Below are 27203 nucleotides of genomic sequence, written 5' to 3'. Positions count from 1 at the left end.
TAAATATAACAAATTAAAATTGACTAATAAAGGCTGATGTAACATTTGATGGATCTTTGTGCTCACAAATAGTTATTTCTGTCTCTTATCACTAACCCATTTTCCCAGAATACTATGGACTAGATCAAGGTAAAGATTGGCGCTTGTTATAATTATGGTTTTTGTTTTGATGGCTCTTGATTTGGTGGCTGTCGTGATCCTTTTTTTGTTTGTTTTTGCCTGCACCTGTGAACAAAATTCCTAGGTTTACTTGTATCTGTACCTGTTGATCCGTCCCTTTATTAATGTTAACAGTGGTGTTAAATTCAGAGGAGAATCCTCGTTGGCATAACTTGACAACTGGTGAAAACAACACACAGCTCAGACTACAAAAGACACAAACTTCATTCTATCATAAAGGTCTTTTTACAGTGGACACTTGGTCATGACATTCCATGCTCAATTTATGACTTCAGTTTTGTGAAACCTGTCAGAGAGCGACCCAGCTTGCACCCGAGTGTGAGGAAGAAAGATCGAAGTGTTCATTCAATTATTTACACTGTCACCTGTCCAAATGCCTGCTCAGTAAAAGGTGCACATCGATGGACAGGTCACACATTATGGACAGCTTTAAAGCTGTGAGACTAAAGTCATAAATACACACAATAAACTGAGACACCTATTTATCTGGGTCGATTGAACGGTTCATGTCGTTAATGTCAGCTGACAGTAAAGTTAGAGAAGAAAAATCATTGTATCACCGGTATGAGTGACATAACAATACAACAGTACAGGTCTACCATGTTAAGACAAGAACAGTATTACAGATCATTAGCTCAGTAATCAGTTAATCCCACTCTGAAATAGTACTTCTACTGCTAGTAAAAAAAAAACTTCAGGATCCCCGATGTATCAATAGGGGGAGCACATGTACCATCACTAGTATGCATACCATAGTTTGGAACCACTGATTTACAATGGTTTTACCTCAATACATTGAGTTGAGTATTGCTTGAAGATACATGTATGCTATATGATAATAACAGTAAATTGGGTTTTTTTGTCTATAAATAACATCTATTAATGTCTCCCTAATGTCCCCATACAATCAATCGGTCGTGTATTGTTTTATGGTTGTGAATTCAGTTATTGTTATTGGCTGTAGTTTGTCTGTGTTCCATGACATTGTCTGCCTGTGGTTTGCTGATGTTGTTTGCATGCTGTTGACAGTGAACTCGGCAGATTGCCTTAAAACAAGCTTGTCAGAGTGTGGATTAATTTAATTAAACTTTAAACATAGTGACACTCACATGAATATGCACATTTGAATATTTTACACAGTGATGTGAGGTCCCTTTTTTTGCTTAGTGTGGATGTCATAATAAAAGAAGAGTTTCACAATATTTTGAGCGATCCACATAATCTGTTTGGGTTTCCTGTGATTTAAGGCAGATTTAAAATAATCCCATCCTACTTTAAATCACCAACATGCTGACAAGCTTAGGAAGGCCAAAGTATTAGGTGACTGTTTGTAAAACTGAAGATTTTCCTGTTTGTTTTGCTACAGTGTTCTTGTGTATGAATCCTGATCTTTTCTTGTGTTTAGCACGGGACTATGAGATCCAGCGAGATCGTATTGAACTGGGACGCTGCATCGGTGAGGGTCAGTTTGGAGACGTCCACCAAGGAGTCTACATCAGCCCGGTACCTTGTCTTTTGTTGTGACAAACTTACTGACGATTTTGTGACAAATTTACCATTGATTGCTGCAGTTAACTGGTGTGAAGTTCAGGACAAATGAGTATTTTTCTGAGTATTATCTCCCCCCTATTTTCTAAGGCCCACTAGCGCCCCCTTGTGCCCCAATTGAGGTTAGCTGGGTTATACAGCTTCTGCCATTGTTTCCTTTATACAGTATGTAAATTGTGTGAGATTTGGAGGATTACGTTGTTGGCGTCAACCACATTTTTTCCTTGTGTACATTGATTTTGATATCTGACTTGGATGTCAGATTGTAAACATACTAAATACTGTTATTTCTGTCAGAATGCTGATTTGGCTTTTCCTGTTCATCTACAGGAGAACCCTGCGCTCTCTGTGGCAGTGAAAACATGTAAAAACTCAACATCTGACAGCGTCAGGGAAAAGTTTCTTCAGGAAGCCTGTAAGTTGTGTGTGTGTGTGTTTGTCATGTGGTGGTGTGACTAGAGACACTGAATCACAGCACTGAGCAGCCACACTGTTTCATGAAACTTCCTGCAGTGACTATGCGTCAGTTTGATCATCCTCACATTGTGAAGCTGATGGGAGTCATCACTGAAAACCCAGTCTGGATCATCATGGAGCTCTGCACCCTGGGAGAGGTAGGAGACGAACGCTACTTTTGGATTTGAAAAACAAAGCATACATGTAGTTTAATATTGCAGTGCGATACCTGCTACTGCTTCCTCTGACATACTGAAAACACACACCTGTCATATAGATATTTTGTGGTAAAATTACAGGAGCTGATCAGCTTTTAAAAATTGTGCAACACTGCACCCAAGTGCCACTATTTTGAAGTGCACATGCAGCTATAAATAAAGCTAAGACTGTTGTCCTATAGTTTGTTTTTCCTAAGACTGTAAAGGCATCACTTTTTTAATAGTACCTATAATTGTTTTGTTAAGCTTTTATAAGGTAATTTTCCTTGTTGCTTTGTGTTAGGTTGTTTGATGATCAGTTCAAGGATCTTGATTTTACTGTCATCCTCGGTTGGTCACAGCTGAGTCTGTTGTTCCTTTATGTGTTACTGTTTTTTTGTGTCCGTAGTTGCGCTCGTTTCTTCAGGTCAGGAAGTACAGTCTAGACCTGGCCACGCTCATCCTCTACTCCTTCCAGCTCAGCACAGCACTGGCCTATTTAGAGAGCAAACGTTTTGTCCACAGGTATGTTGGAGAACACAGTCTAACAAGACATATACGTTTCAGAATATCATTTATTTCTACAACAGTCTCTTTTATAAAACAAAGATAAATATTATTATTTTGTCTGATATTCTTCTTGGCTCTATGAGGAGCTAATTTATTGCAAAGGGGTCTGAAAGAGGAGCGCTAATGACAGAAGGATTCACACTAATGAGATTTTTTTTTTATTCTTATGTACTATTGTAACAGAATCAGCATTTGTGTTCATGCATGAATCAAATAACGATTTTAGCATCACTTAAACCAGCTGTATTGTATCATGTTGTTTTTAATAGCTAAATGACAAATGCAGCATAAAAAATAACTGTTCATCTAATATGCTGTCAACCATATTTATTTAATGTTGCTTTGTTGATTTCAGGGACATTGCGGCTCGAAATGTACTGGTGTCAACAGCAGATTGTGTCAAATTGGGAGATTTTGGACTTTCACGGTACATGGAAGATAGTTCTTATTACAAAGGTAAAACTTTTTCCTTACACTCAGGTTACCTCCAAGTACAAGGTTAAAGAAACAATCTTCACATGAACCAAACTCTTTGTTTTCTTGCATTTGTTTTTCAGCATCTAAAGGTAAACTTCCAATCAAATGGATGGCTCCAGAGTCCATCAACTTCAGACGATTTACTACAGCCAGTGATGTCTGGATGTTTGGTACGTTCAAATCTATTCTCGGTTCTGATGTTTATATTAAACTATATTTATATATAACCCTATTTGTTAACAGTATTTTTGAGTTTTTATTTTTCTTGTTTCCTGTTTTTTTTTTTCGGTATGAAAATGATGGCCCGTCTCTGTCATTTCTTCTAGGCGTCTGTATGTGGGAGATTCTTATGTACGGTGTCAAGCCTTTCCAGGGTGTGAAGAACAATGATGTGATTGGCAGAATAGAAAATGGGGAGCGGTTGGCGATGCCCCCTCAGTGTCCTCCCACTCTATACAGCTTAATGACAAAGTGTTGGTCTTATGATCCCAGTAAGAGGCCGCGCTTCACTGAACTCAAGACACAACTCAGGTGGGTTGCAGAGATTTTTTTAACTTCATAACTGCTGATGTTTGGGTAGGACACAGTGAAACTGTCTTAAAGACAAGAGACTAAGCTGGAATTGGAGCTGCAGATGTTAAGATGATCATTGGGTCTAAACTGGATGGAGAAATCAGAACATCCAAGTTTTATCTGCTGATGTTGAGGTAGGAGCTGTACCAATGTTCCGTCGATGATGTCAGAACCCTGGAGGAAGCATGGTGTAGACTTCAGACTCTTAGCATCATCTCCATATCTCCATTGTTGTTTAATATGTAAATGGACCAAATTTACTCTAAATGTGCCTTTAAAACACCAAATATTTTTAGTGTTTTACAAAAATGTTTCTTTATTTCTGACTAATGTCTTTCTGACAGCAGGTGTCACTGTTTAACTGTTTGTGGTAGCTGTAGAGGGTGAGCTGCAGTGAATGCTTAACTGAGAAACACGCTGTGGTTAAAGAAGGAATGTTTTATTTTGCAGGTAAATACATTAGTTAGAATTAGAATGATCTGACTGAGGTCTCGGGCAGGGACGATGTGAGCAGATGACAACAATATACTGTATATGTTGTTCTTGAGGTATAAGTATTTTGATAATATTATCAAACACAAACATAGACCTATTTTGCCTGTAGTTCTATGACTGTTGGTTTAAGCTGGAAGGTTTGGTTTTAATCAGAATTGTAACAGGATGTGCAACGATGTGGAAAGCCCCCTGTGTGGTGAGGAGGTGATCTAAAGTTCACATCGTTTGGTTAGATCTGGTAACCTGACTGATGCCAGTGGAGTGACTGGGACACCTGGGTCGTCACGCCTGTCTCCTTTTTCACAGTCATGTATTCTTGCTTTTCTGGAGCAGATTCTTTATCACTGGTTTTAGTTGCACTGTGATCAGATAAGACAAAGTCAGACAACTCTGTCTGTGACTTGCTGAGTAAGCCTGTGATGTTTTACTTTAAACAGGAAGAGACTTCACTGATTCATTACCTGTCTGATGTTACTACTCAAACAAGAAAGTTAACCTTTAAAATGTTGACCTAAAAAAAAAAAGGTCAGAGTTGCACTTTTAGACACTGTTTTATTGGGCAGAAAAATAAAATCAACAAAACTGCATTATTTCTGTGACTGTATGTTACACTGTGTGATAATAATTTTTTCTGAATCATGAGTTGCTATTCTAGACACTGAGACAAAACCAGTGTGTTGATTATAACTTTTCCAACAAACTGGAAAACACTGAAATGCATCCACATCGTGTACAACTACTGTTCCTGCCATGGCCCATTTACCAGTCTGATGAGCTGCAGTTTGTTTTCCTCGGGGCTGCATCAGAGTGCCACCCTGAGGGCAATAAAGCAAACTGTTGTGAGAGAAAGCCTTCATGTGAGCAGAAGCTCTCTCCCAAAGTGACCCTGGAAAAATTATTAGAGCAGATTTTCACCATGCCGTTCCTTAACGACAAAACTAAAAGATGATGATTAATCAGACTTAATGTTTCACCACTATATTAAGGCTCAGTGTCTGACACGTCGGTGTCTCTGTTAAGCAAGAGTAGGAAGCGTTGTAAATTACTGTAAAGAGGGGTTTGCAGCCACCCTGACACAACAGTTGTGAATCACTCAGACATGAATGGACCTGCAGTTTTCGGGTAGTGATGCTCAAGCTTTGGCCGTTAGATAAATCACCTTAGCAGCAGTGAGGACGGTGTTGATGACGGACGGGGGGGATTACTTTGGAAATGTGTTCTCCTTTCGGGTGAAACACAGTAACGTGGTAGCGTTTTTGAAAAAATAAAGTAACAACAGGAGCAGCACAGAAAAACAGTTTATCAACTTTAGGATGTTTATTATTCATGGTACATAACAATGACAGGTTGACTATTATTTCATCTGCTCCAATCCTGAAGCAGTAGTGGAAAAAACTGAACTGGCCATGGGTCGCCACTGCTCAACATACCTAGCGGAAAATCAGCTGTGGCTGTAGGTAGCGGAAACTCATAGCAGGATTGTAATTAATACCTTTTAAATTAGTTTCACAGCAACAATTCTTCATTTACCCCATTTCTATAAAAATGTTTTGACACAGTACGTTTGTATCCACTATAATTCCAACCCAAGCGGGGAACTTCCATACTTTTACTTATACCTTTCCATACTGCTGAGTATGGTCAGTTTTCTTCATTTTATTATTTTTATTTTTTCTGTTGATCTTTTTTTTTTTTTTACTTTGGCGGGCAAACTCTCTCTGTTGTGTTTTCTCTCTCTTTCTCTCTCTCTCTCTCTTTCTCTCTCTCTCTCTCTCTCTCTCTCTCCTGCACAAACAGATTTATAAGAGTGCATATTTAACTGCTGGGTTTTTTTTTTCACGAGTTAGACCAGCGTGACTCGCACCTTAAACTCCACCGTGATTCCCCTCAGTTTCACCAGTTGTTTCAGTGTCAGCTTTCCTCTTCCTGGCCCCTAGTTCTCCTGCTTTTCCCAACTCTTTTGTCATTCCACCTCTTCACTCTCCTCCTGAACTCTTTCACCTTCTCGGTGTCCTTCTAATCTTACTTGTATACTGTGGCTCCAAATGAGTTGCAGACCTCACCATCACGGAGGTCTGCTCCTTCGACACATGTTCTGTATACCTGCGGTTGCCTGCTTTAATGGGTCTGAAATAACAGTGAGGCGAGAGCAGGAGAATGGTATTTAGGCGCAAAGCTGCCAAAATGTAAAACATTTATTCCACTCTAATTGACTGTGTTGCCTTGGCATGAAAGAAAAAAGCTGCATTAACCTTTAATGTGCCTCCATCAGTATCTTGGAAACCAAGTCAATATTGACTATGTTCACTGTGACCACTGCTATTATTAGGAGGAGGTCACACCATATATGGTAATGCTGTACTTTGGGGTACTTGGGGTACTTTTATGTCATAATATCAATTATAGGTTTCAGCTGCCAAGTATGCAGCTCCCAGATACTACTACAGTTTTCCTAGACAGACCACCAGTATGTGTGTGCGTGTGTGTGTGTGTTTACACAGTGGGCAGCTGCCAGGAGCTAGAGTTTTCCAACAGAGAGAGAGAGAGAGAGAGAGAGAGAGACAGACCAACCGAAAGAGGGGGGGGGGGGGGGGGGTGTTAGAAAGGAAAAAGAGGAGCAGAGGTAGTGTAGCTCCTGACACACATGGTCAGAGCGGGCTGACCACTGCCTCTCATTCTCTTAGCTCACTATTCTGAGAGTTAGACATCCATGAGGCAAAGTGCTGCTAGCATCTTATCTTCTCTGATTTGTTGGGATGGCGTCATTGATGTAACACTGGATGCTGCTGCTGCTGTTGTCAATCCATCATCACAGTTCTAATGGTGACTATCAAATTCCTCTGAAAGAGCTCAAGTGGAAATACTCTCCTGCTATCAGACAGACTGTTTCTGAAGGTGACGTACGGTCTCTTTTGTTTCATTGGCTGTTTTAGAACGTCTTATGGCTCCAACCCGTTGTACAGCAAATGCTTTCTTTCCATTACATCCGTTCTGGTTATGTGCACCATGTGTTACGCTGCAGTAAAAAGAATTGTAGAGCATTTAAGAACGAAGACTTTTTGCATTTGAATTATGAAGTTGAGTTTATTGGTCTTTTTCTAGTGATGTACTTAGTTGAATTTGATGGCACTTCTTATGGTAGTTCTTCTAGGTAACTACCTAGAAGAACTACTACTAGGTAGTTCTTCTAGGTAACTACCTAGAACTACTACTAGGTAGTTCTGGTAAACATTGAATTTAAGCTCACTCCACTGTTTACATGTAGTTTAAATGACCAAGTCCAGAGGTGCCCAAACACTAGGTCGCGGACCAGTATTTGGCCTTGGATCATCTGGTACTGGGCCGCACAGAACTGTCACTTCCTTCCGTCCCGCTATTCGTTCTTTGACTCAATAGCGTTTCTTTCACTTTCTACTTTAAACGTACATTAGTTAATTATATTTACAATATAGATGTAATAATTAAACTATATAGTTTGCTTTGTTGGGTATTGTGTGTGACCTCCTGGTGTTGCATTAAATGGTTGTGGACCACTGCCTTTAATGATGGGGTGGGGGGCGTGACCAGCTACATGTAACATCTGTGCTCTCAGTAAGCAGCAGTAGCTGTTGTAGTGAGCAGTCAACAGGTGAGGACAGTGGGGGAGTGGACCAGAACCCTGTGCAGTCAGCTCAGCCTGAGTCAATAAACTACAACAGACCTTGTTATTGCAGGTGGTGGTAGTGGAGGAGGGAAGGGAGGAGGGAGGTGCGAAGTCAGCGGACATGTGACGCTGATGTCATCATCATCACCATGCATTTCAGTAGAACTAAAGCACTGGTCAGAATGATACTGCCATTGGTATTTTTGGTTACGTGGAGAGAATTATTTCTGCTTAATCTATGACGTAGTTTTTGAAAAGTTGTTTTGTTACTATATAGCAGTTTGTTACTAAAAAAAACAAAACACTTTTCTTAAATGTACAGTTAATTTGCCATTGCTTTCATTCAGATTAGCTTTAAAGCTAACTTAACTTAATCACTGCTGGTTGAGAAATGAAGACAATTTAACATAGTCAGCAACATGTGTGAAATGAAGTCATTAAATATTGACTGTGCTTAATAATAATAATAATAATAATAATGAGAATGTTTCAAATCTTGGTATGGCAGTTAGTGTTGAGAAGAAAGTGATAAAAAAAAGTTTGTTGTGATGAAAAGGACAAAACCTGACAGCAGACTAACGTCAACAGGTGCAAGAGGACACGCACACAGAGTGAGACAAACGCGGGGGAGACAAAGTAGGATGATGAAGTTACTAGAAATAGATTCAAAAAGGAGGTGTGTGTGTGTGTAGCTGTAGTGTAGCCACTCAGTCGTCTGTTTTGTGAAACTGTCAGCTCCTCAGCAGCAGCTTCGTTCTCTGGTTTATTTGCAGTGTCTCCACAGACCAGGTCAGTGTGAGTAACTCTAGATGATACTGACTCCATCAGCCTCACAATATATTTTTAAAAAATTTCAGTAATGTGTAATATTAGTATTTACTGTCATGTAAAAGTAAAAACATACTTTTACTAAATATGATCCTGAAAATGACTTGATGGAACAACAGAAAAGTTGATTTAATTCTTCAAAACTGTGTTTTTAACCATCTCCAGCTAAACCACATCAGGATTACCGATTTGTTTTGGACCATAAACTCAATAACTTTCAGTTTCAGGACAAGATATTTATTCTTCCAATATTTTTCTGTCATTCATTCATCTGTCGTGTTTTTCCGAGGCTGTCTTCCTGGATGTGGTAGTTCAGTGGTGATTCTAAAATTGTCCACATTTTTGTTCCCAGCACTATATTAGAAGAGGAGAAGGTCCAGCAGAAGGAAAGAAACAGGATGGAGATGAGGAGACAAGTCACTGTTTCTTGGGACTCAGGAGGGTCTGATGAAGCTCCACCAAAGGTAGGACTCACATGACCTTGTGCCTACATGCAAATCCTGTTGACTGTTATAGTCTGAAATCACAGTCCAAGGTTATGGTTTCAGTGCCACATTTAAAGATGTGAACAAGTGTAAAAAGCTGTGACCTAATCTGAAGGTTGTAGCTTATGCATAGGAATTTGGTCAAATTCATAGACTTTTGAAAAACTGTCTTTATCATTGATGAAGTATTTTATGCTGTAACTTGCTCCTCTGCAAATGTCTACAGATTGGCCTAAAATAAAAATTTGAACTAAAAAAACTAAAAAAAAAAAAAAAAAAAAGAATATTTAACATTTAAAATTGTATGAAACCTCCTAATTTCCTTTGAGACCGTGTAACCCCCACCAACCCACCCCGTCCCTCAGACTATGCCGTACCATCCCACAAACTCACAGCTTGTTGCCCCAGCTGCTGGCCCCTTACCCACTCTCTGCCCCTGTGCCCCTGCTGTTTACATCTGTTACCTGCTGCTTTTAGTTTCAACTAAAGCCACATGTCTCCAACTGTAGCTGAGGAGATTTGAAATACTTGGTCCTTATGGGCTTTTCATTTTAAATTTAAAAATAGACATGTTTTTATCAGAATTTTTTCTTCACTGGAGACATTTTTTCTCACTCTGTGAGACAATTGCAAACCCTATTGTTGCTATCAAGCACAGATATGTTAACTACAATCTAAAACAGCTAGAATTTTGTGTTTTCTTTTAATTTTTGAAAAGTAGAATCAAATAAGAGCTACTAGTAAACATTTTGTGTTTATTTAAAAACCACCACAATCATCTCACATCTGGCTTTGGTAATCTTTGTGCATTTCCTTTTTCTTCTCCATCTCAGTGTCCGTCCCTCATACTTTTCCATCTACATGCTTTACTGTTTTGTGCTTTTATTTTCCCTCCACCACTCTGTCTTTCTGTTTGCAGCCCATACGCCGTCCCTCCCTGCGGCCTACCATCAGCCTGGACTGTCTTTCTGCTCCTGAGTACCCTTACCATCCAAACCAACACCTTTTCTCCCAGCTTTCCCTTTGCCGTGGAGACACTCACTCCTCATCTGCATACTTCTCTTCTCACCTTCCTCCTCCACCAGTGTGCTCATCATCCACACGACATCCCCATCACTTTTCTTCATCTTCTCATCCTCATCCTTTTCACATGACTAACTCTGACAGCCCGTTAAGTCCATGTCAAGCTAAGTTTAACTCTGATTCCAACACTTGTCAAAGTGTGTCCCTACAATTTCAATCAAACCTCTATTCCCTACCTCTCAGAAGGTCAGACAGCTTACCCAACTGCAGCTGCCACCACCAGATAAACCCCTCCACTAATGACCACCTGCTCTGTTCGTCTCTGCCAATGTCAAACACCTCCCACTGCCATCCCACCAACCACTGTCCAGGCCTTTCTCTCTCCAGTCCTAGCCCCGACCCTGGGCCCAGCGGGAGGTCAAATGTTTGGTCCCTCACCCTCCCAGGAAAACAACTCGTGTCAAATTCTAATCCCAACATCCCGCTGTCACCAAGCTTTCACTCTGGCCGCCAAACTAATCCTAGCCCTCTGCTCCAACCTGACTCTGACCCTCAGAGCCCACAGTCAAGTAGGAGACCCCCGCTGCTCTACGCTTCTCCCCTCCCTCCTCATGCTCGACCCTCCTATAACCCTCTCCCACCCATCAGAAAACAGAGCCCCCCTGTAACAACCCGCACATTCTGCTTTGAGAGAGCCGTGTCCATACCTCTGAAGGCAGGTGCTTCACTGCTCGGCTGCATGATAAAGTCTTCAACATGTGCAGTATAACAAACCTGTGCATGTCTGTGCCGTGGAAAGTTGCAACATCAATGGACGTGGAGCCTTTGATGAACGTCCAATGAGATTAAGAAGACAATTAAAGAGTTATTAAAGTACATAAAACATCAGACTTGTAGCAGAAAGATGAAACACAATTATGGATGAAGTAACAAAATCAAAGAGGATCAAAGAATTTTGGTCCTGTTTGATCCAATAACGTAGATGTTATCATTCCAAATTTGTCACTTTTATTCATTGTAAAAATAAATACAATGAAGGAGGATTGGGTGAGAATAGTTCTACAGTATGTAGAGCCACATATATAGATAACATCCACACAGGTATTCAAATCTACAGTTTTTAGAGGAAAACATTAAACTCAATATAATAGACCTCGGATCGAACCTCCAGACGTCTTCACACATCATTACAACTGCATTCTCAGCAGGTTTATAATTGTACCATTATTTTATGCATTAGCTGGACCCGACAGTAACACTCCACACTCACCAGAGAAGTTGCAACTTTCTCATTGGCCGTTAGCTTTGAAAGCCCTCCTTTGTGACTAATCCTTGTCGGAGACTTTGAGTGTCTTGATGTCAATGCCAGTAGCAATGACCGTGCAGACTGCATGTTAGTGCTTGACACCATGAAGGACATGCTGTTGAAATGTCCTCAGCTGTGAGTGAATGTGGTTAAATATACTGCGTTTGCCTTTGTCTTCTGTGCCAGGCATTGTGTTGATGTATCCTTGGATTATTGTACCCTATTTCTAGCCTGGTCAGTTTGTTCATGTAGAACCCTGAATACCACTGGGCCGAGTGTGTGGCTCACTTCAAACACGTGCACAGCTTTGATGCAGAAGGGTCAGAAAAAAAACTGAAAAAACATTCGAACTGGTGATAAACTCAGTTTTTTTTTTTTATAGTTTATTACTCTGACTCCACTGGAGGGGACATTTATCATAATACAACAATTTCTGTACATGGATATCATATAAGTTTATGGCGGCACTTTTTTTTTTCCAGTCCCTGGATCCTTTGTTGTATTTTTTTCAAGGCGTCATCCAAATGTATGCAGATGTTTCTAAGAACTGAGGTTTTCCTCTTGCGGTTCTGTGAAATATTTTCACAAACATCCAGTGGAAAACAGAAAAATTTCCATTAGCATAAAGCTTAAAAACAACAGCTGGTGACAAAAACATAACTCTGAAGCCTTGGTGGCCGTAGACCATGGAGGGCAAATTGACACATTTTACAAATAGAGATTTATGGGGAAATGACAACGTTCTTGTCCTTGCTGATCTAAATAATTTGACTTTTTGTTATCAGTTTGAGAAGTAGCCTTATGGTTCTAAAACATATTAGTCAAGAATGAGACAGACCGCGAACCAAATCCTGCAGCCAGCTGTAAGGCCTTGCTGTTGCAGAGTTGTTGATGTACGCTTGCAACTCCGTGACCCTCACTGTGGTGATAGATGTGTCTGCGTGGGAGGCGATGAATCGGGCCCCTGAGAGATACATGAAGTATAAAGAAAAATCTTAATTGCACTGTGCTGCTCAGCATTCCTGGAATTCCTCATGGAGTAATGCCACCAGATTTTGTGGATTAACAAGGTCAACAGCTTTTCAAATAATCTAAAAAAAAAAACAAACAAATAAAAAATAGACTTTTAGTACAAAGTGATCCTGCTAGTACTTAACTTTTGTTTTTACCCAGGTTCGATTCCCAATCGTCTTCCCAGTTAAGCTGATATTGGGGAACATCTCCAGAATCTGTGATTTTTTAAGGCTTACTTTGGCTCAATGTCAACTTTTGTTATATATAACAATTTTCTTGAGAATTTAGTTTGAACTTGCATCATATATTTATTCGATACAACCAGACATTACATTGTTAAACAGGTGTCAGAAATGCAGCTGTGTAGTTCAGAGTCAAGTGGCCCATCTGCAGTTGTAAATTTCCCACTGGTAACATTAAATTATCAGCTGACTCTTCAACACCAGCCCTGAGGATCTGACGATGCTTATTTATCTAAGTCCTAACAATAAATATTTGTCTAAAATGTGAAATTACAAACTAGTGGCTCTTGCCTCGGTGCTGTCAGATTAACCTCTAATCTATCACTGTGTCGTCCCTGTGTTTATCCTTCTATCTATATTCTGGATTTTCCCGGGGGAAACCTCCCTAAAGATGAACTAAGTACGACACAGCTGTGAATCTGGGACAAATTGAAAGTCTGAGATATAATTTTCTTCCTCAGTAGAAACCCGATGTCCTTGCATTTTTTGGGCGGGCATTTATGTTTCTGTCTGTTTGGTCGCACTGTGCAAGTTTGCCGCTCCCTTTTTGTCCCATCGTCAGTCGTTGTGTCTTGTCTGCTTTTTTTGTGTGTGTCCTTTTACTCTTCTCCCTGAAAATTTTTGGTTCCATGTGTTTTTTCTTGTCCTGTCTTTGCTGTGGTTCTCTCTTCCCTACATGTGTCTGTGTTTCTGTCTCGCTGTCGGAGGTGTGGTCCAGGGAAAGCTACTATGAGACTCTGTGGAAGGTAGAGGCTACTGTCGTGAATGTCTCGGAGTAGTTTGAATCATAAAACAAACTTCCAAACTTCTCCAGGCTCCATCAGCTTCATCTCAGACAAATCACCAGACACCAACAGGAGAGACGAGGCAGCGGGTTCACCAAGGACTTCTCTTTTTAGCGCCACACAAGCACACGCCAAAATAAAAAGACAGAATTAACAATAAAAGTCCGCCACACATTATTACAGTTGCTGTTGTCAAACAATAACTTTAAAAAAGTTGTCTTTGGTGAACGTGGACTCATGACAGTTTAATAATCAGACGTCCCAGTCACCAGTGGTCCAGTAGTCGCCGATGTTGATGTTTGTAACATGTCTACCATAGCTCATGTCAGTTCAACTAACAGCTTGCCGGACTTGCAGCCCAGTGGGTCGCTCCCGTTTTGATTGGCAGCTAACTGAAACCACACAAACAGCTCGTGGAGGTTTGTGTGTCGTTGTCTGAATGACCCTGTGTGCTGTTTCCTGTTTGTGTCTGCTGAAACAATAAACAGAGGTTTTAACTTCTCTTTGTATCTCTTCTTTCCTCTCTACTTCTTTCCTCCTCTTCTCTCTTTTCGTCCTCCCTCTGTAGCCCAGCAGACCTGGTTATCCCAGTCCTCGATCAAGTGAAGGTTTTTATCCAAGTCCACAGCACCCTGGACACTACCAGGTCTGTACACCTGTAGTTCTAACACTGTATTCTAATTCATTAATCTATAATAATGACCTCTGTCTCCCTCTCTCTCCCTCTCTCCCTCCCTCTCCCATTCCTTTTGTCAGATGGCAGGTTATCCCGGCCCTCACACTCTCCCCTCTGTACCCAGCGCCCTCTACCCTCCACAGGCAGCAATGCTGGACACACACCACGCGCACACACACCCTCGCCACCACGTCCACACGCACGCCCAGCACCTTCCCCAGCCTCATGGTCAAGACATGGCCCTGTGGGGCTCTGCCATGGAGGTAAAGGAAACTGATGCACACATTATTAAAACCAGTGATAATTTAAACAAAAAAAGTATATTTGTTGTCACTTTTTACATTATATCTACATATACTTTGTTGTCACTTTTTACATTATATCTATATGTAGTTTGTGATTCAAATATTTGAAATACTCCTTTTGGACCCTTTTTTAGTGGGTTGTGGGTTACTGGATCATATTAACACCAGTCTTTTCCAGTTTTAAAGAGAGACACTGCTAAGCTTTTTGTTAATGCTTCTCTTGGGTTTGGCTTGGGGTTTTTTTTTCTGAAAAAAAAAACCCTAAAAATATAATTTGACAATATATTGTCAATTATTATTTATGTTTCTGTCTCATTTTGCTCAAGTTCAGCTCCTCATCAGTCTGGTGTGTGTTTGTGTGTGTGTATGTATGTGTGTGTCCACCTGTGTTTTTCTGTTTTTGCATGTCCCCACATCTGTTTGTGTCCCCGTGTTGCATGTCTGCTCCATGCCGTCTTCTGTTGCCTGTTTGTTGGTACCTGTGTTTGTGTGTGTGTAGGACAGGGCAGTAGACATGCAGCAGTGTGTAGGCCAGCAGTGCCTGTTAATGGAAGAACAGCTGATGATACAACAACAGCAGATGGAGGAGGATCAGAGGTGGCTGGAACAGGAGGAGAGGCTGCTGGTAACACGCACGCCACACTGTGGGATCAAAACATACACACACACTGACACGCTTTAGAACACACACACACACACAAAAAAACTACTAACCTCAAACGTGACCTCGACTACTGCAGAACCAGACAAACACCACTGCAGAGAAGTAGAGGAGAACAAGCTGACACTGAGGTCCTGTTTGTGTTTGTTTTGTGCTGCATGTTTGACTGGGTTGTTGTTGCTCTGCTCTCCTGGTCAGCTGCCGTTTTTGACCTGTATTTTTTGTTGCTGAGGCTTTTATTTTAGCTTTTAACTTTTTTGGTACAACATTTTTTTCAAGCATCCAGCAACGAGTCGAGATGAACAGCGAATCGTTCAAGTATTTAATTAGAAGTAAATTATATTTAAATGACTAATTTATTATTTATTATTATCATTAACAACTATTTCAATCATCCACTGGTAGTTATGGTTACATTTCTCTTTATTAAAACGGAATCTGTGTTTGCAGCTTTTCAAATGGGTTCTCTGCCTCAGTGACTTGAATGTTATGGTTGTTGGACAAAAAAAATGCCAAAATCATTTAATTAATAATTATGAAAACAGTTTCTCACGGTGTAACATTTTCTGAGGGATTTTTTGTGGTTTAATATCAGAATGATTTCACCACAGGTATCTCCTAAATGATGTCATCATTTACAAGACACTGAGTGATTAGTACTCACTTTTTTAATAGTTTTAGGTTTAGGTTCTTCATCTTGGAAAAAATAAAAAATAATTTTAAAAAAATCCTGAATTGAAAATTTAAACTTTTTTTGCACTTTATAAAAACATATTTAAAATATAAATGTATAAATATTGCTCACTGATAATATAAGTGGGTGTAATAATGAACCTGTGTTTAAACCTGCATTTACTCTCCTGAGCCTATAATTGATTATCCTTCATGTTTTAAGCTGTGATTCTGTCTGTCTTCCTGGCAGAAGTGATGTTTTTTTAAAGGATTTTCTGGGATCAGTTCTAAACCACATTATTGTGAGACTTCAGCACGAGGCAGAAAGTATTTTTATTATGTCCATTAAAGGCTGAAGAGTTTTTAAAAGATTTTTTTTTTAATTAGACCACGTAGCCACGCTAATGTCTCACTGCACTCGGTGTCCTGGTCTCATAAGCTCTAAAAGCCTCATAAATTAAAGCACCAAATTCCAATGAGAGTCTCGGAAACAACCGGGGCTAATGCTGAAAATCCTGTCTGACATTTCTCAACATCACATATTTATTATGTTGGCTTTTGCAAATCCGTAGACGATGCAGTTTTTTTGGGGGGCAGACAAAGTCTTCTGTGTGTTACTATAAACTAGTCATTGTTTCTTCTGCAGTGTTGAATCAACTGTTTGTTGGTGTTAATCATACCTCCTTCCTTCAGCGATAGTTAAAGTCTTAACATCGTCTCACAGATAAACTGTGAGTGAGGTGTCAGCTGTTGTGATGGGGAGAGAGGGAGGAAACGTTTCATGTCGAACGCATATTTTTGTGAATGGTGATTGAAGGATGTCTGGGGCCGCTGTTTAAGTATTTTGTGAGTGTGTGTGTGTGTGTGTGTGTGTGATACAGAGAGAGAGGGAGAAGGAGAGAGTGAGTGTGTAGGCAGGTGTGGCCTGTGTGAATTCCACGCTAATGATAGGCTTAGAGAATCTAACAGCCCAGTCAACAGTCCACGACCACTAACTGACAACAGACAAGATTACTGAAAAGCTTGGTCTGTGTGTGTGTGTGTGTGTGTGTGTCGGTTCTACTGGCTGTTTTTACAACACTGTCACTTCAGGGAGGAGCGAGAGGGGAAAGGGAGGGAGAAAAGGACAAGTTTTGGGAAAGAAGAGGAGACATGCTCACACACTGACGGCTTCTTGGCAGCATGTTCCATTCTTCCTCCTCCTTCTCTCCCTCCTCCTCTCTTCTTCGCTCTCTGTGCGTCAGCGTCTGATATAAGTGTAGTGTGAAGTTCTGCATCTAAGTTTTTGTCTTGAGGAAACTGCTGCTTGAGACCAAAGTGAGATGTAGATGTCGGAGAATAAGATCAGATTGTAACCACAGACGTAACATCCTGAACAATTTGGACTCACTTGTTTACCTGGAGAAAGCTGATGAATTCAATGGCAATGCTGGTCTTCAAGTCTTGTCTTGGAAAACTGGTAGGCGAGGATGTGTGTGTGTGTTTTTTTTTGTTAGGCAGTGTTACGCCTAATTTTGAAAGATTATTCAGTTTCCAATTTCATGTCTCCATCTCGTGAATATCTCTTGTATATGTACTTGTATTTTTCATTGAATTTGCTTTTTTTATTATTATTATGAGATAACATTCTTATTTTTCTTTTTGTGCAAAATAGGGAATAAACTCACTAATACAGAGCTGTTGAAATGTGAATCTGAATATTGTTGTGTAGAAATGTCTGACAAGTTGTTTAATGTGTGTATTCAGAAGCCAGACACCAGAAGTTCCAGAGGGAGTCTGGACAGAGACGACAGTGGACTTCCACCTCCAGTAAGTTACTTTTCCTTTTTTCTAAAGTCCAGTCTTTGTGATTAAGGCTAATTCTGCCTCACAGCAGGATATTTATGAAGTCCCACAGTTGAGTCAGGGAGTAAATGCACCAATTAACCACATCATTTATACGAGTTTTCATGCAGTGTTAAATGATCTGTGTGTTTCCTGACAAAATTGAGGTTTTTTAAAATAGTCATTTCAACTTGCTGACAATAATTTTAACAGTTTACATGTTTCTCTGTAAAAAAAAAAAAACAACCTGAAAGATTTTGGCCTTAACGTCAACAACGTGTCAGGCCACCTCAGACCGTCTCTCATTATAAGAATAGAAAGATTGTTTTGTTCTTGTTTTTTCTGAAATGCTTGTGTTTGATTAACTAAGAGGATGTCAGATAGTTTTGCTCACATGACTCTTTGTCTGGCTTTAGTATGTCTTTGTTTTGTTAAGAGAGAGAGATTTATCCAGAAATAGAATCTGACCTGTGTGGGTTTGAGGGGTCAATGGATTCCCACAACAACTTCACAATAAAAAAAAAAAATCAGGCAACCACTGTTGAGCAAGCACACTGGTGTAGAGGTCAGAGGGCATCCAGTAATTTTGTGGAAAAAAAAGTGATTTACAGCTTTCTGACTCCCACTGTCAAAAGTGCAGTGAGTTGGTTTGACATGTAAGTTTCTATGACTTGTGACGTCAGAGCAACAACAGCAGCTACAGTGGCTGCTGTTCTGGACATACTCTCATTCTGTCTCGTCACATGTTAAAAAATATCAGTTCAAAGATTGGATATAATTTAGATGCAGAGATAAACAGGATTCACGGCTTCATTTACTTTCCTGTATTATATAAATATTTACTTACGTAAATCTATTTATATGACATAATAAAACAAAAATCTGTTTCCCAGCAGAGTTTTTTCAGCCGTCTTGTCTAAAATAACTGATTACTACTAAAGCTATCAACCGATTAAATATAAATTTGTGATTAATAACGATTGTAACTTTATATGTAGCGTTTGTAGTTAACTCCACGTCAACTGTGGACAATCATGTGATCAATAATAATTGAATATTTAAATCAACTGACAGCCCTGTTTGTCCAGTCTGATGATCTGAGCTCCATGTTCATGTCCGTGTCCCAGCCTGATGCCAGCAGAAGTTGTTGTAGCGTCAGAACTGAAACACAGACAGGAGAGATATTTCTGTCTCCGTAATTCGTCTCCGTGCTTCTCCTCCTCCTCTTCCTCCTCCCATTGAATGGCTGTGGTTTGTGGTGGTAAAACCTCCCTCGTTTGTATGCAAGTTTGCGTCCCTTTGTGTGTGTGTGTGTGTGAAACACTGCAGTGGAGTATTTTCAGGATGCTGGTGGTTGTGGAAGCATGATACTGTGGAGGTTTTCAAAGGCTTCTGCTCTGTTTTCTCACACAGATATAACAACAGAGCTGCAGCAACAATGTAAACCAGTAAACATCGTCATGCTGCTGTTGCCACCGGAGAGTTTGTGGCACCAGAGTTTTTCTTTCTGGTTTTAAATAGTTGCACTAACAAAAGAAACGTTTTGTCAGTCTTGTGAAACCAGACAGAATTTTCCTTTTGTCCACGTAAGGAACACAATTTTTCACTTAAACGTCACTGAAAATAGATTTGGAAAGTTGGATTTCGTAATAAACAAATAAATGATCATTTGAATTCCCAAATGTTTCAGTCGTGGTCGTGGGTTCCACCAGTAAACTTTAAAATCTTCTGTCTGCTATTGATTTGTGTGACTATAGTTACTAACACAAAGTTTGTTGTTGTGTTTGTTTGTGCAGACAGGAAACCAGCACATATACCAGCCTGTAGGCAAAGCAGGTAACTGACAGCCTCTATAATTATAACCAAACCATCGCTGTTGTTTTTTCTTTCCACATTTTGCATACTGTAAAACATTGCATGTGTATAAAAGTTTTGTACAAATTGAAGTCAGAAACAGTGTTCTTGTGATTGTCATGTTTGTAAGTTGAGATCCAATTTAGAGGGAAAATATGATAAATCATGTGGTTGAAAGCTTGACCAGGTGACCTGGCAACAATAATGTCACTGAGATTGGTGCCTGTTACTGGGCTAATATAAAAATAGTGAATTGATTTTTTTTTTTTAGTTTTTCTCTAAATGGGATCACAATTTACCCAATGGTGAGAACAATACAAGTGTGTACACTAAATTATTAAGCAGAACATGTATAGAACTTAAAGTGTGGTGGACACATGTTTACATTTCTACCTTATTGTCCTTCAGAACATGTAGCTCCACCAAAGAAACCTCCTCGACCTGGAGCCCAGAGTCAAGTGTCTGCCTGTCTCAACACTGCGGACAGTTACAATGATGGAGTCAAGGTAACCATGGTAACATCCAAAATTAATCAGAATATCAACGTTTAAACATGGGATTTTTTTAGCATGCAGATAACTCACATATGGATTTGCACAGACACCAGTTAGAAAGTATACACACATGCTGTACGCACCTTCCATGTGTTCAGGACCGAGAGCATTAATGTTATCATTTTATCTCCTTTATCTCCCCCTCTTCTTCTTCTTCTCCCTGCTCCTCCTCTTCCTGCCCTCTGCCTTAATGTTGACCCCTAGCCCTGGCGGGTAAGCAGCACACTGTCTGTGTGTGTTTACTGTGCGTCTTGTCTCCTAGATGGTCACACATTGAGTCCTTTGGTTCTTTTTCCTCTCAGTCCAGTAAACGTGTAAATGCTGTTCAAACAAACATGTCATCTCTGCAGCTGTTGTGTAGTCAGGTTTGTTCTCGTGTCAAAACTCTTCGTCCATTTCTAAACCTTTGGGTCTGTTTTATTAAAACTAACTATCTGTCAACCTGTGACATTAAGGATAATGTAACCAAACCCACAGTATTTTTTTACTAAATGAAATACTAATCTAAGGTAGGTTTTGAAGCTTGTGTATATTTATATCAACTATTTATATAATCTTGTTTTTTTTAATAAATTACATTTTTCCATAGCCTTAAATTTTTATACAGAGTTTAGTTGTGTTCAGTGGGAATGGACAGCTTCTCTTTGTCTTGCTCGTAAAAAATGGTGCCACAGTTAATCGATGCTGGTGTAGGTAGTGTGCAAACTTGTAGTAATGTCAGATTTTGTTTTGTTTGTTTTTTTATATAAAAAGAAAAACCAGATCATTTTATTTAACGAAACAGTTCAAAGTTTTCTCTGCTCTTTGTAGGATTGCTTTATTTTAAATGACGTTTGTCGCAGTTACTCTCCGTGCTACCTTGTGTGGTACCTCCATCTAGTGGCCACAGTACAGAATAACTTTAGGTCCGATCTGATACTCGCACAGGGCCACACATCATAAGAATCAGCTTTATTGACCCCAGCTTAACGTAGCTTCAATCTTTCAATAAATGACAAACTATATAGAAGTGGTTCGTCCTCTTGCCTTACAGCAAAAAGAGCAGTTTGCATGTACCCCAGGCGTGAGTCTGATTTCTCTCACAGTCCCAAAACATACAGAGGTATAATGTGTGTGATTGGTTCTCCATCTTTAATTGTGACCCTTCCCCTTTGTGAACCTAGTAATGATTAGGCAGTTGAAAACAAACAGGAAATCCACAGAATTGTTTTCAAAGTAACATCATGTCATAGGTCACAGTAACCTACTAACACATTCTCTCCATCCATTTATTCATTAATCCACCATTTTTCATCTGGGACTTGGGTCTTAGCAATTTAAAATGTTGGTTTCATTGTCTCGACTAGTTTGTGTCTGGTTGTTGGTTCCTCCAAACCAATCTGTTGATCCTTGTTAAACTTCAGCTCTCAGTGACTTGTTACTGTTTTCCTCTCATCCGCAGCTACAGCCTCAGGAGATAAGTCCGCCCCCCACAGCCAACCTGGACCGCTCCAACGACAAAGTGTACGAAAACGTGACAGGCTTGGTCAAAGCTGTGATCGAGATGTCCAGCAAGATTCAGCCAGCACCTCCCGAGGAGTATGTTCCCATGGTGAAGGTAAAGTGTTTCATATAAAGTGTTTCTCCACAGCAAAAAAGGAAAATGAAAAAAATCCAGCTAGTGAAAGACAGGGTTTTTTTTGGGTTTTTTTTTTGCTGTATTTCGTTCTGTTTTTTCAACCAAGTGTTTTGTGTATTTTCCAGGATGTGGGCCTGGCACTGAGGACACTACTGGCCACAGTCGATGAGACATTACCACAGCTTCCAGCCAGCACACACAGAGAGGTACAAAAACAACACGCACACCCACACGTACAATGACACATGTTGTACTGTACTTGTACTAGTATTTGTGCTGGTTTGATTCTATTTCCCTTCTGCCTCATAATCGATGCTCCTGCCGTCTGTCACAGATTGAGATGGCACAGAAACTATTGAACTCTGACCTGGCAGAGTTGATTGGGAAAATGAAGTTAGCCCAGCAGTATGTGATGACCAGGTAACTGTACACACCTCATACTTAATAATGAAATAATTGTACCATGCATACCAAAATGTATTGTATTATTTTTATTTTTTTATTTGTAAATTTTTCTTTGTCCCAGTCTGCAGCAGGACTATAAGAAACAGATGTTGACAGCAGCTCACGCTCTTGCAGTCGATGCCAAAAACCTGCTAGATGTCATCGACCAATCACGGCTTAAGATGATGGCTCAGTCCCGCCCACACTAGCTGCAGAGCTGACCAACAGGAGGTGGTCAGCTTTCGTTTTTTGGTTCTTTTTTTTTGTTGTTGTTTGTTTTTTTAAGCACGGTCACAGTTTCTGTTGGCAGCACAGAATAAAAGAGACTCCTGGAGGAGTGATGTCCACCGTGACTCCAGATGAGTGGGAACTGAACGAGAGTAAACTCTGCTGGTTCTGGTCTTCTAGCGCTGAATCCTGCATAAGCCGAGCAAAGTCACTTTACCTGGGATTCAAACCCCCCACCACTGTGACCTTAACAGGTCCGTAGTAGAAACGCTACCTGAATCAGGCAGCTTTTCTCTCTGTGGACCGGAGTCTCAGTGAGAGGAACATTCTGGTGAATATTTATACCTGAGCCTGTTTCTCCAGCTTCACCATCTTCAACCCTGTGACAGGAGCAGCATCATGGATGTGTGGGTCGGGATCTGTTAATAAAAGCCATCAGAACCTTTACTCTGCAGCAACTCCACAGTGGTGAGTGGACTTGGACGTCAGCAGGTGTGAGATAACTTCTGGCTGTGAGCTTCCTTCTCCACTGAAATACCTCCACATCACCTCGGGTGCTCGTCAATGGGAGGACGGAACCAGTCTTCTGTTCAGCTTTGGTTCTGCACGGTGCTTTTGTTTGGAGGATGCTCCAACAAGAAAAACTCAGTCACAGCATAGACAGTGGTGTTTTTTTTTTGGTCTGGATGATCAGATCTCTCTTCTCCCTTTTTCTTTCCTCCGTCCATTCCTGTCGTCCCTCTGTCTCACCAGCTTTTATTTATAGACTCAAAACTTGGCGAGGAGGAGACAGAGGGAAGGGCAGGGAGGGCAGTGACACTGAGAGGAGTCACTCTCCTTCTCTTTTTTCTCTACTTCCTTGACTCCTCATTTTCACATTTCCTCTCCATTCTGCAGTCTTCCTCAGTGTCTGAACAGTTTTCCTTCAAATGTGAAGAGTCACGCTTCCTGAACACAGTCGGTTCAGTCTGTCTTTTCCTGCCGCTGGCTTCACGGTTTTTCTCTTGTTTACAGCAGCTAAGATCTTCTTGATCTACGTATGGAATCAGAAAAAAAAAACAACCCAGCATTGACTTTTGTGATGCTCACAAAGAGACAGAAATGGTGATGAAGTTGTCTGAGGCATCTGTTATTATAAGTACTTTGGATTTGAGCTGTTAGAACGCCAGGCTTTTGAAAGTTAACAGTGACGACAACATAATTAATTTAAGAACATGGGTATATCTTAAACAAAAAAAATCAAAACTACAATGTGTACATTTCAATTTAAAACAATCCAAAAATTGACAAAAAAAGTCATTTATTAATAATTACCAAATACTTCCTTTGGGTTCCTGTTTTTTGTTTTTTAAGTAAAAAAAGCCAGGAAGAAAACAGTCCCAAAACAGGATAAACACCACCACGCTTCACAGTTCTTTTCTATATATGTAATGTTCTTTTAGTGCCAACCTTGACTGAGGATTATGGTAAAAAGAAAATCAGCAGCCACACTGTAATCAGACCGTATCGTACACATGCTTCTGGGAGAAAGAGTGCTCTTTTGCTAAGTTTAGCCGAGCTTTGAAGATTCTTGCCGACTGGAAAGAAAAATATTTTTGCAATGCTTTTTCATACTCCAGACAAATGAATATTTTTGACACGTAGGGAACAACAGGTACCAACTAGAATTTCAGGCAGTTCTTTTAATCTTGTGCTAGAGCTCTTTTTATGCAGTTTTCCTCCCATATTTCTTTTCATTGTCTTCACTCCAGGATAACTGTATTTAAATGTCAAATGTTATTTTAACACATTGGAAATGATTTCATTACCTTCTCCTGAGTTAAAAGAACCTTCTGATTTCTTCACGGTTTATTTGACATATTTGCATACTGTGACTTCTGCTGTGAAGTGCGGCTCAGAAATTCCCGTCTATAACAGCTGGTCGTATTTTTGGGATGGTTTATAGGTGAATAGTTTGTTGTTCAAACTGTCAAATCACAAGTTTAAATAGGTTTTGGCACTTGTCTCACATTTTAATCCCCCCTGAAACGATATGGTTGGTTTTATTATCAAATGTACAGATTGTAGATCAAAAATATAGATGTAAAAATAAAGAAATAAATCCCTTGGTGTCAATGTTTGACAGTGACAAACCTGGCTTTTTAACCAACAGTGTCTTTTATCCACTGTATTTCTCTAAGGAGAGTGTATGTGTCATATCACATTAGAAACAGCCCCCTTACACACACACACACACACACATACATTGTCACAATGTGTGTGTCCCAGGGAAACATGCACACCTCACAACTGGAAGCCTTTGTAACAATTTAAAAATCTATATATTTATCCCCTCTAATGTCCATCTCCAGGTGAACAAAACACTCAACTGAATCTACAGCAGGTCACACATCTTTGTTGATACTGCCTCCACACGGTAAATGACATTTGACTGATGTATCAAATCATGTGCAAATGTGCATTTGCACAGCAAGCAACATTTCCCCCCTGTACACCTAGGTTTGAATATGCCGTGCCAGCAGTTAATGAGGCAAAATCTGAATCATACCTGGTAAAAAAAAAAAAAAAAAGATATACACAAAAAAAATCATAATTACAAAGAACAATCTATTTTATGTTGTGTAGATCTGCTCATGTTGGTATATTGTAAGCTATAATGGCTTGTATCACTGGTGAATTGTACAGAAATCGTACTTGTAAACACTGGTTTTTATTTTATCTGCTGGGCTCAGTCTACCATCTTGTTAAATAGGAGAAAAAATAATAAAATAAAAATAATGATAAAATAAAAAAATAGTCTGGAATCTATATTTTGTGAAAGTGCAAGTTTCAGGGTTGGACATTTTTATTTTTATGGAATATTTACAGCAGCTGCAGAGCTTCAACTTTCATCTCAACAATTTCAGCATCAGGTATATAGGCAGGGGAAAGAATTAGCCTTTTGAATGAAATGAAATGAAATTTCTTTCATCAAATATGCCTAACATCATTGGGTCTTTTTTAATTTTATTAATCTTTTAGGTTAACATTTCATTTCTGTTGATTTTAGCCTATATTATGGTTTATTTACGGCTAAACAATTAGCCTAAAATGGCTAATTGTGGCTGCACTAAGCTAACCTACCTATAACCCACCTCTTACTTTAATAGCCAGCGTCGAACCTTTTTCTAGGTTAGCTCAGTAAAATGTGTAGACTTATATTATCTTCAACCTAACTTTGTTAGCTTTCTTATCATTGACATTATTTTTGTCATATTTTGTCCACAAATTGATTTTAAAAAGGCTACTGTAAACAATGGTCACATTTATAAAAATGTCCTACATAACATCATAATATACAGTTACAGGGCGGACTTTAACAGAGGATCAGTGCATTTATGGCATAACTTTAAATACATGTTAATTTATTTTAATATTTTTATTTAAATATTGCATTACTCACTAATCAAGCGTTTCCTATCAAAGTTCCCAGTCTCCCCTCCACAGAGCATCAGACTAACTGAGCTACACTGATCTCACAGTGACAACAGTCGAACAACGGCCAGAGTGAGAAGCAGGAGTGAAACGTGGAAACGAACGGACTCCGCTCCACTGAAGTTACACAGGTTGTAGCCGTTGCAACAGTTGACGATGTTTCCGTTCCCGTTCTCGTCAAGAGAGGCTGTCGAAGCGGCTCCTTGACATGTGGCCCGACTGGCACATTGTTTCACTATGGCCTTGGCTATACCTGGCGACAGAGACACACAAGGTAAGGGTGAGTTTAGTTAAATTCCTTGATGTTTTAAAATATTTTTTAATTACAATATAAGTTCTTTACCCAGAGGTCTATTTATTCATGTTTTATTTAACGTTTCTCAGATTCAACTTTTTCCCGGCGGGGGGTACTGTAACCTCTAGTGGTAGATGTGGACATCGCAGGGGGTACATGGATTTATTTTTTCCCAAAACATTAGTTGATTAAATCTTACAGTAAAACATGTCCATACTATAAAAAAAGTGTTGGCTGAAGGACTTGTGTTTAATCGTGTGGCCTCTGTTACCTAAAATGTCGATTGATGTCATGCACGTGTCCAAAGGTGTTTCACATTCTGCAGTGTTGCTGTTACATTGTTCATTGGTGGTAGAAGAGCTGCACACGTAACACTCCAGCGATAAACCTGTAGGATTTAGAAAATATTATAAAATTTACAAAGAAACATAAAACACAACTGTATCATTAATAGTGAAAGCCAGCTTTACTTTAATTTTGTAGTAGCCACTTCTGTATGGTATAAGAGTGACTGGAGTTTAATTATTTACTGTCATTAATGTGACCCTCAGAACATTCCAACTCACACAGAAACATTATAATTTTCCACCAGAGATCAAACTGATGCTTTTTTTGCTGTAAGAAAAGAACATTAACCACTCCACCACCACTAACCATTTGGCCTCAGAACATGATAAGAATCCTTCTTCACAAACTTGTCTACTACTTTGTTATGTTGGACCGCTGTTGGATTTAAGTGGATCAAAGGTGCAACCAGTGGCAACAATATGTGACCT

General features: G+C 39.7%; 2 protein-coding genes across 3 annotated transcripts in view; one reads left to right on the top strand and one right to left on the bottom strand.

Annotated features, from left to right (window-relative positions):
• LOC103388446 (focal adhesion kinase 1) overlaps window positions 1–25014 on the top strand; it is a 41785-nt gene extending 16771 nt beyond the window's left edge. Inside the window, exons 16-35 of one of the 2 annotated variants that reach the window (XM_017037953.2) lie at window positions 109–129; window positions 1586–1683; window positions 2059–2143; window positions 2242–2342; window positions 2791–2906; window positions 3307–3407; window positions 3509–3598; window positions 3755–3959; window positions 9320–9431; window positions 14391–14468; window positions 14579–14761; window positions 15303–15428; window positions 17883–17945; window positions 19757–19796; window positions 20223–20320; window positions 20573–20581; window positions 21810–21965; window positions 22112–22192; window positions 22321–22406; window positions 22513–25014. In XM_017037953.2, coding sequence (XP_016893442.1) covers window positions 109–129; window positions 1586–1683; window positions 2059–2143; window positions 2242–2342; window positions 2791–2906; window positions 3307–3407; window positions 3509–3598; window positions 3755–3959; window positions 9320–9431; window positions 14391–14468; window positions 14579–14761; window positions 15303–15428; window positions 17883–17945; window positions 19757–19796; window positions 20223–20320; window positions 20573–20581; window positions 21810–21965; window positions 22112–22192; window positions 22321–22406; window positions 22513–22639 — 1976 coding nt within the window. In that variant the 3' untranslated portion in view covers window positions 22640–25014. Of the gene's footprint in view, window positions 1–108; window positions 130–1585; window positions 1684–2058; window positions 2144–2241; window positions 2343–2790; window positions 2907–3306; window positions 3408–3508; window positions 3599–3754; window positions 3960–9319; window positions 9432–14390; window positions 14469–14578; window positions 14762–15302; window positions 15429–17882; window positions 17946–19756; window positions 19797–20222; window positions 20321–20572; window positions 20582–20670; window positions 20734–21809; window positions 21966–22111; window positions 22193–22320; window positions 22407–22512 lie in introns of both variants that reach the window. The other variant, XM_025061738.1, reaches the window with a different exon arrangement.
• Window positions 25015–25368: 354 nt separating this feature from the next.
• LOC103388453 (prostate stem cell antigen-like) overlaps window positions 25369–27203 on the bottom strand; it is a 3174-nt gene continuing 1339 nt past the window's right edge. The window contains exons 2-3 of the mRNA XM_008323428.3: window positions 26699–26815; window positions 25369–26385 (exon numbers count right to left, since the gene is read on the bottom strand). Coding sequence (XP_008321650.1) covers window positions 26174–26385; window positions 26699–26815 — 329 coding nt within the window. The 3' untranslated portion in view covers window positions 25369–26173. The remainder of the gene's footprint in view (window positions 26386–26698; window positions 26816–27203) is intronic.

The sequence above is a fragment of the Cynoglossus semilaevis genome, chromosome 13, assembly GCF_000523025.1.
Source record: "Cynoglossus semilaevis isolate Cse_v1.0 chromosome 13, Cse_v1.0, whole genome shotgun sequence".
NCBI classification, from domain to species: Eukaryota; Metazoa; Chordata; class Actinopteri; order Pleuronectiformes; family Cynoglossidae; genus Cynoglossus; species Cynoglossus semilaevis.
This window is presented reverse-complemented; position numbering and strand designations above follow the sequence as displayed.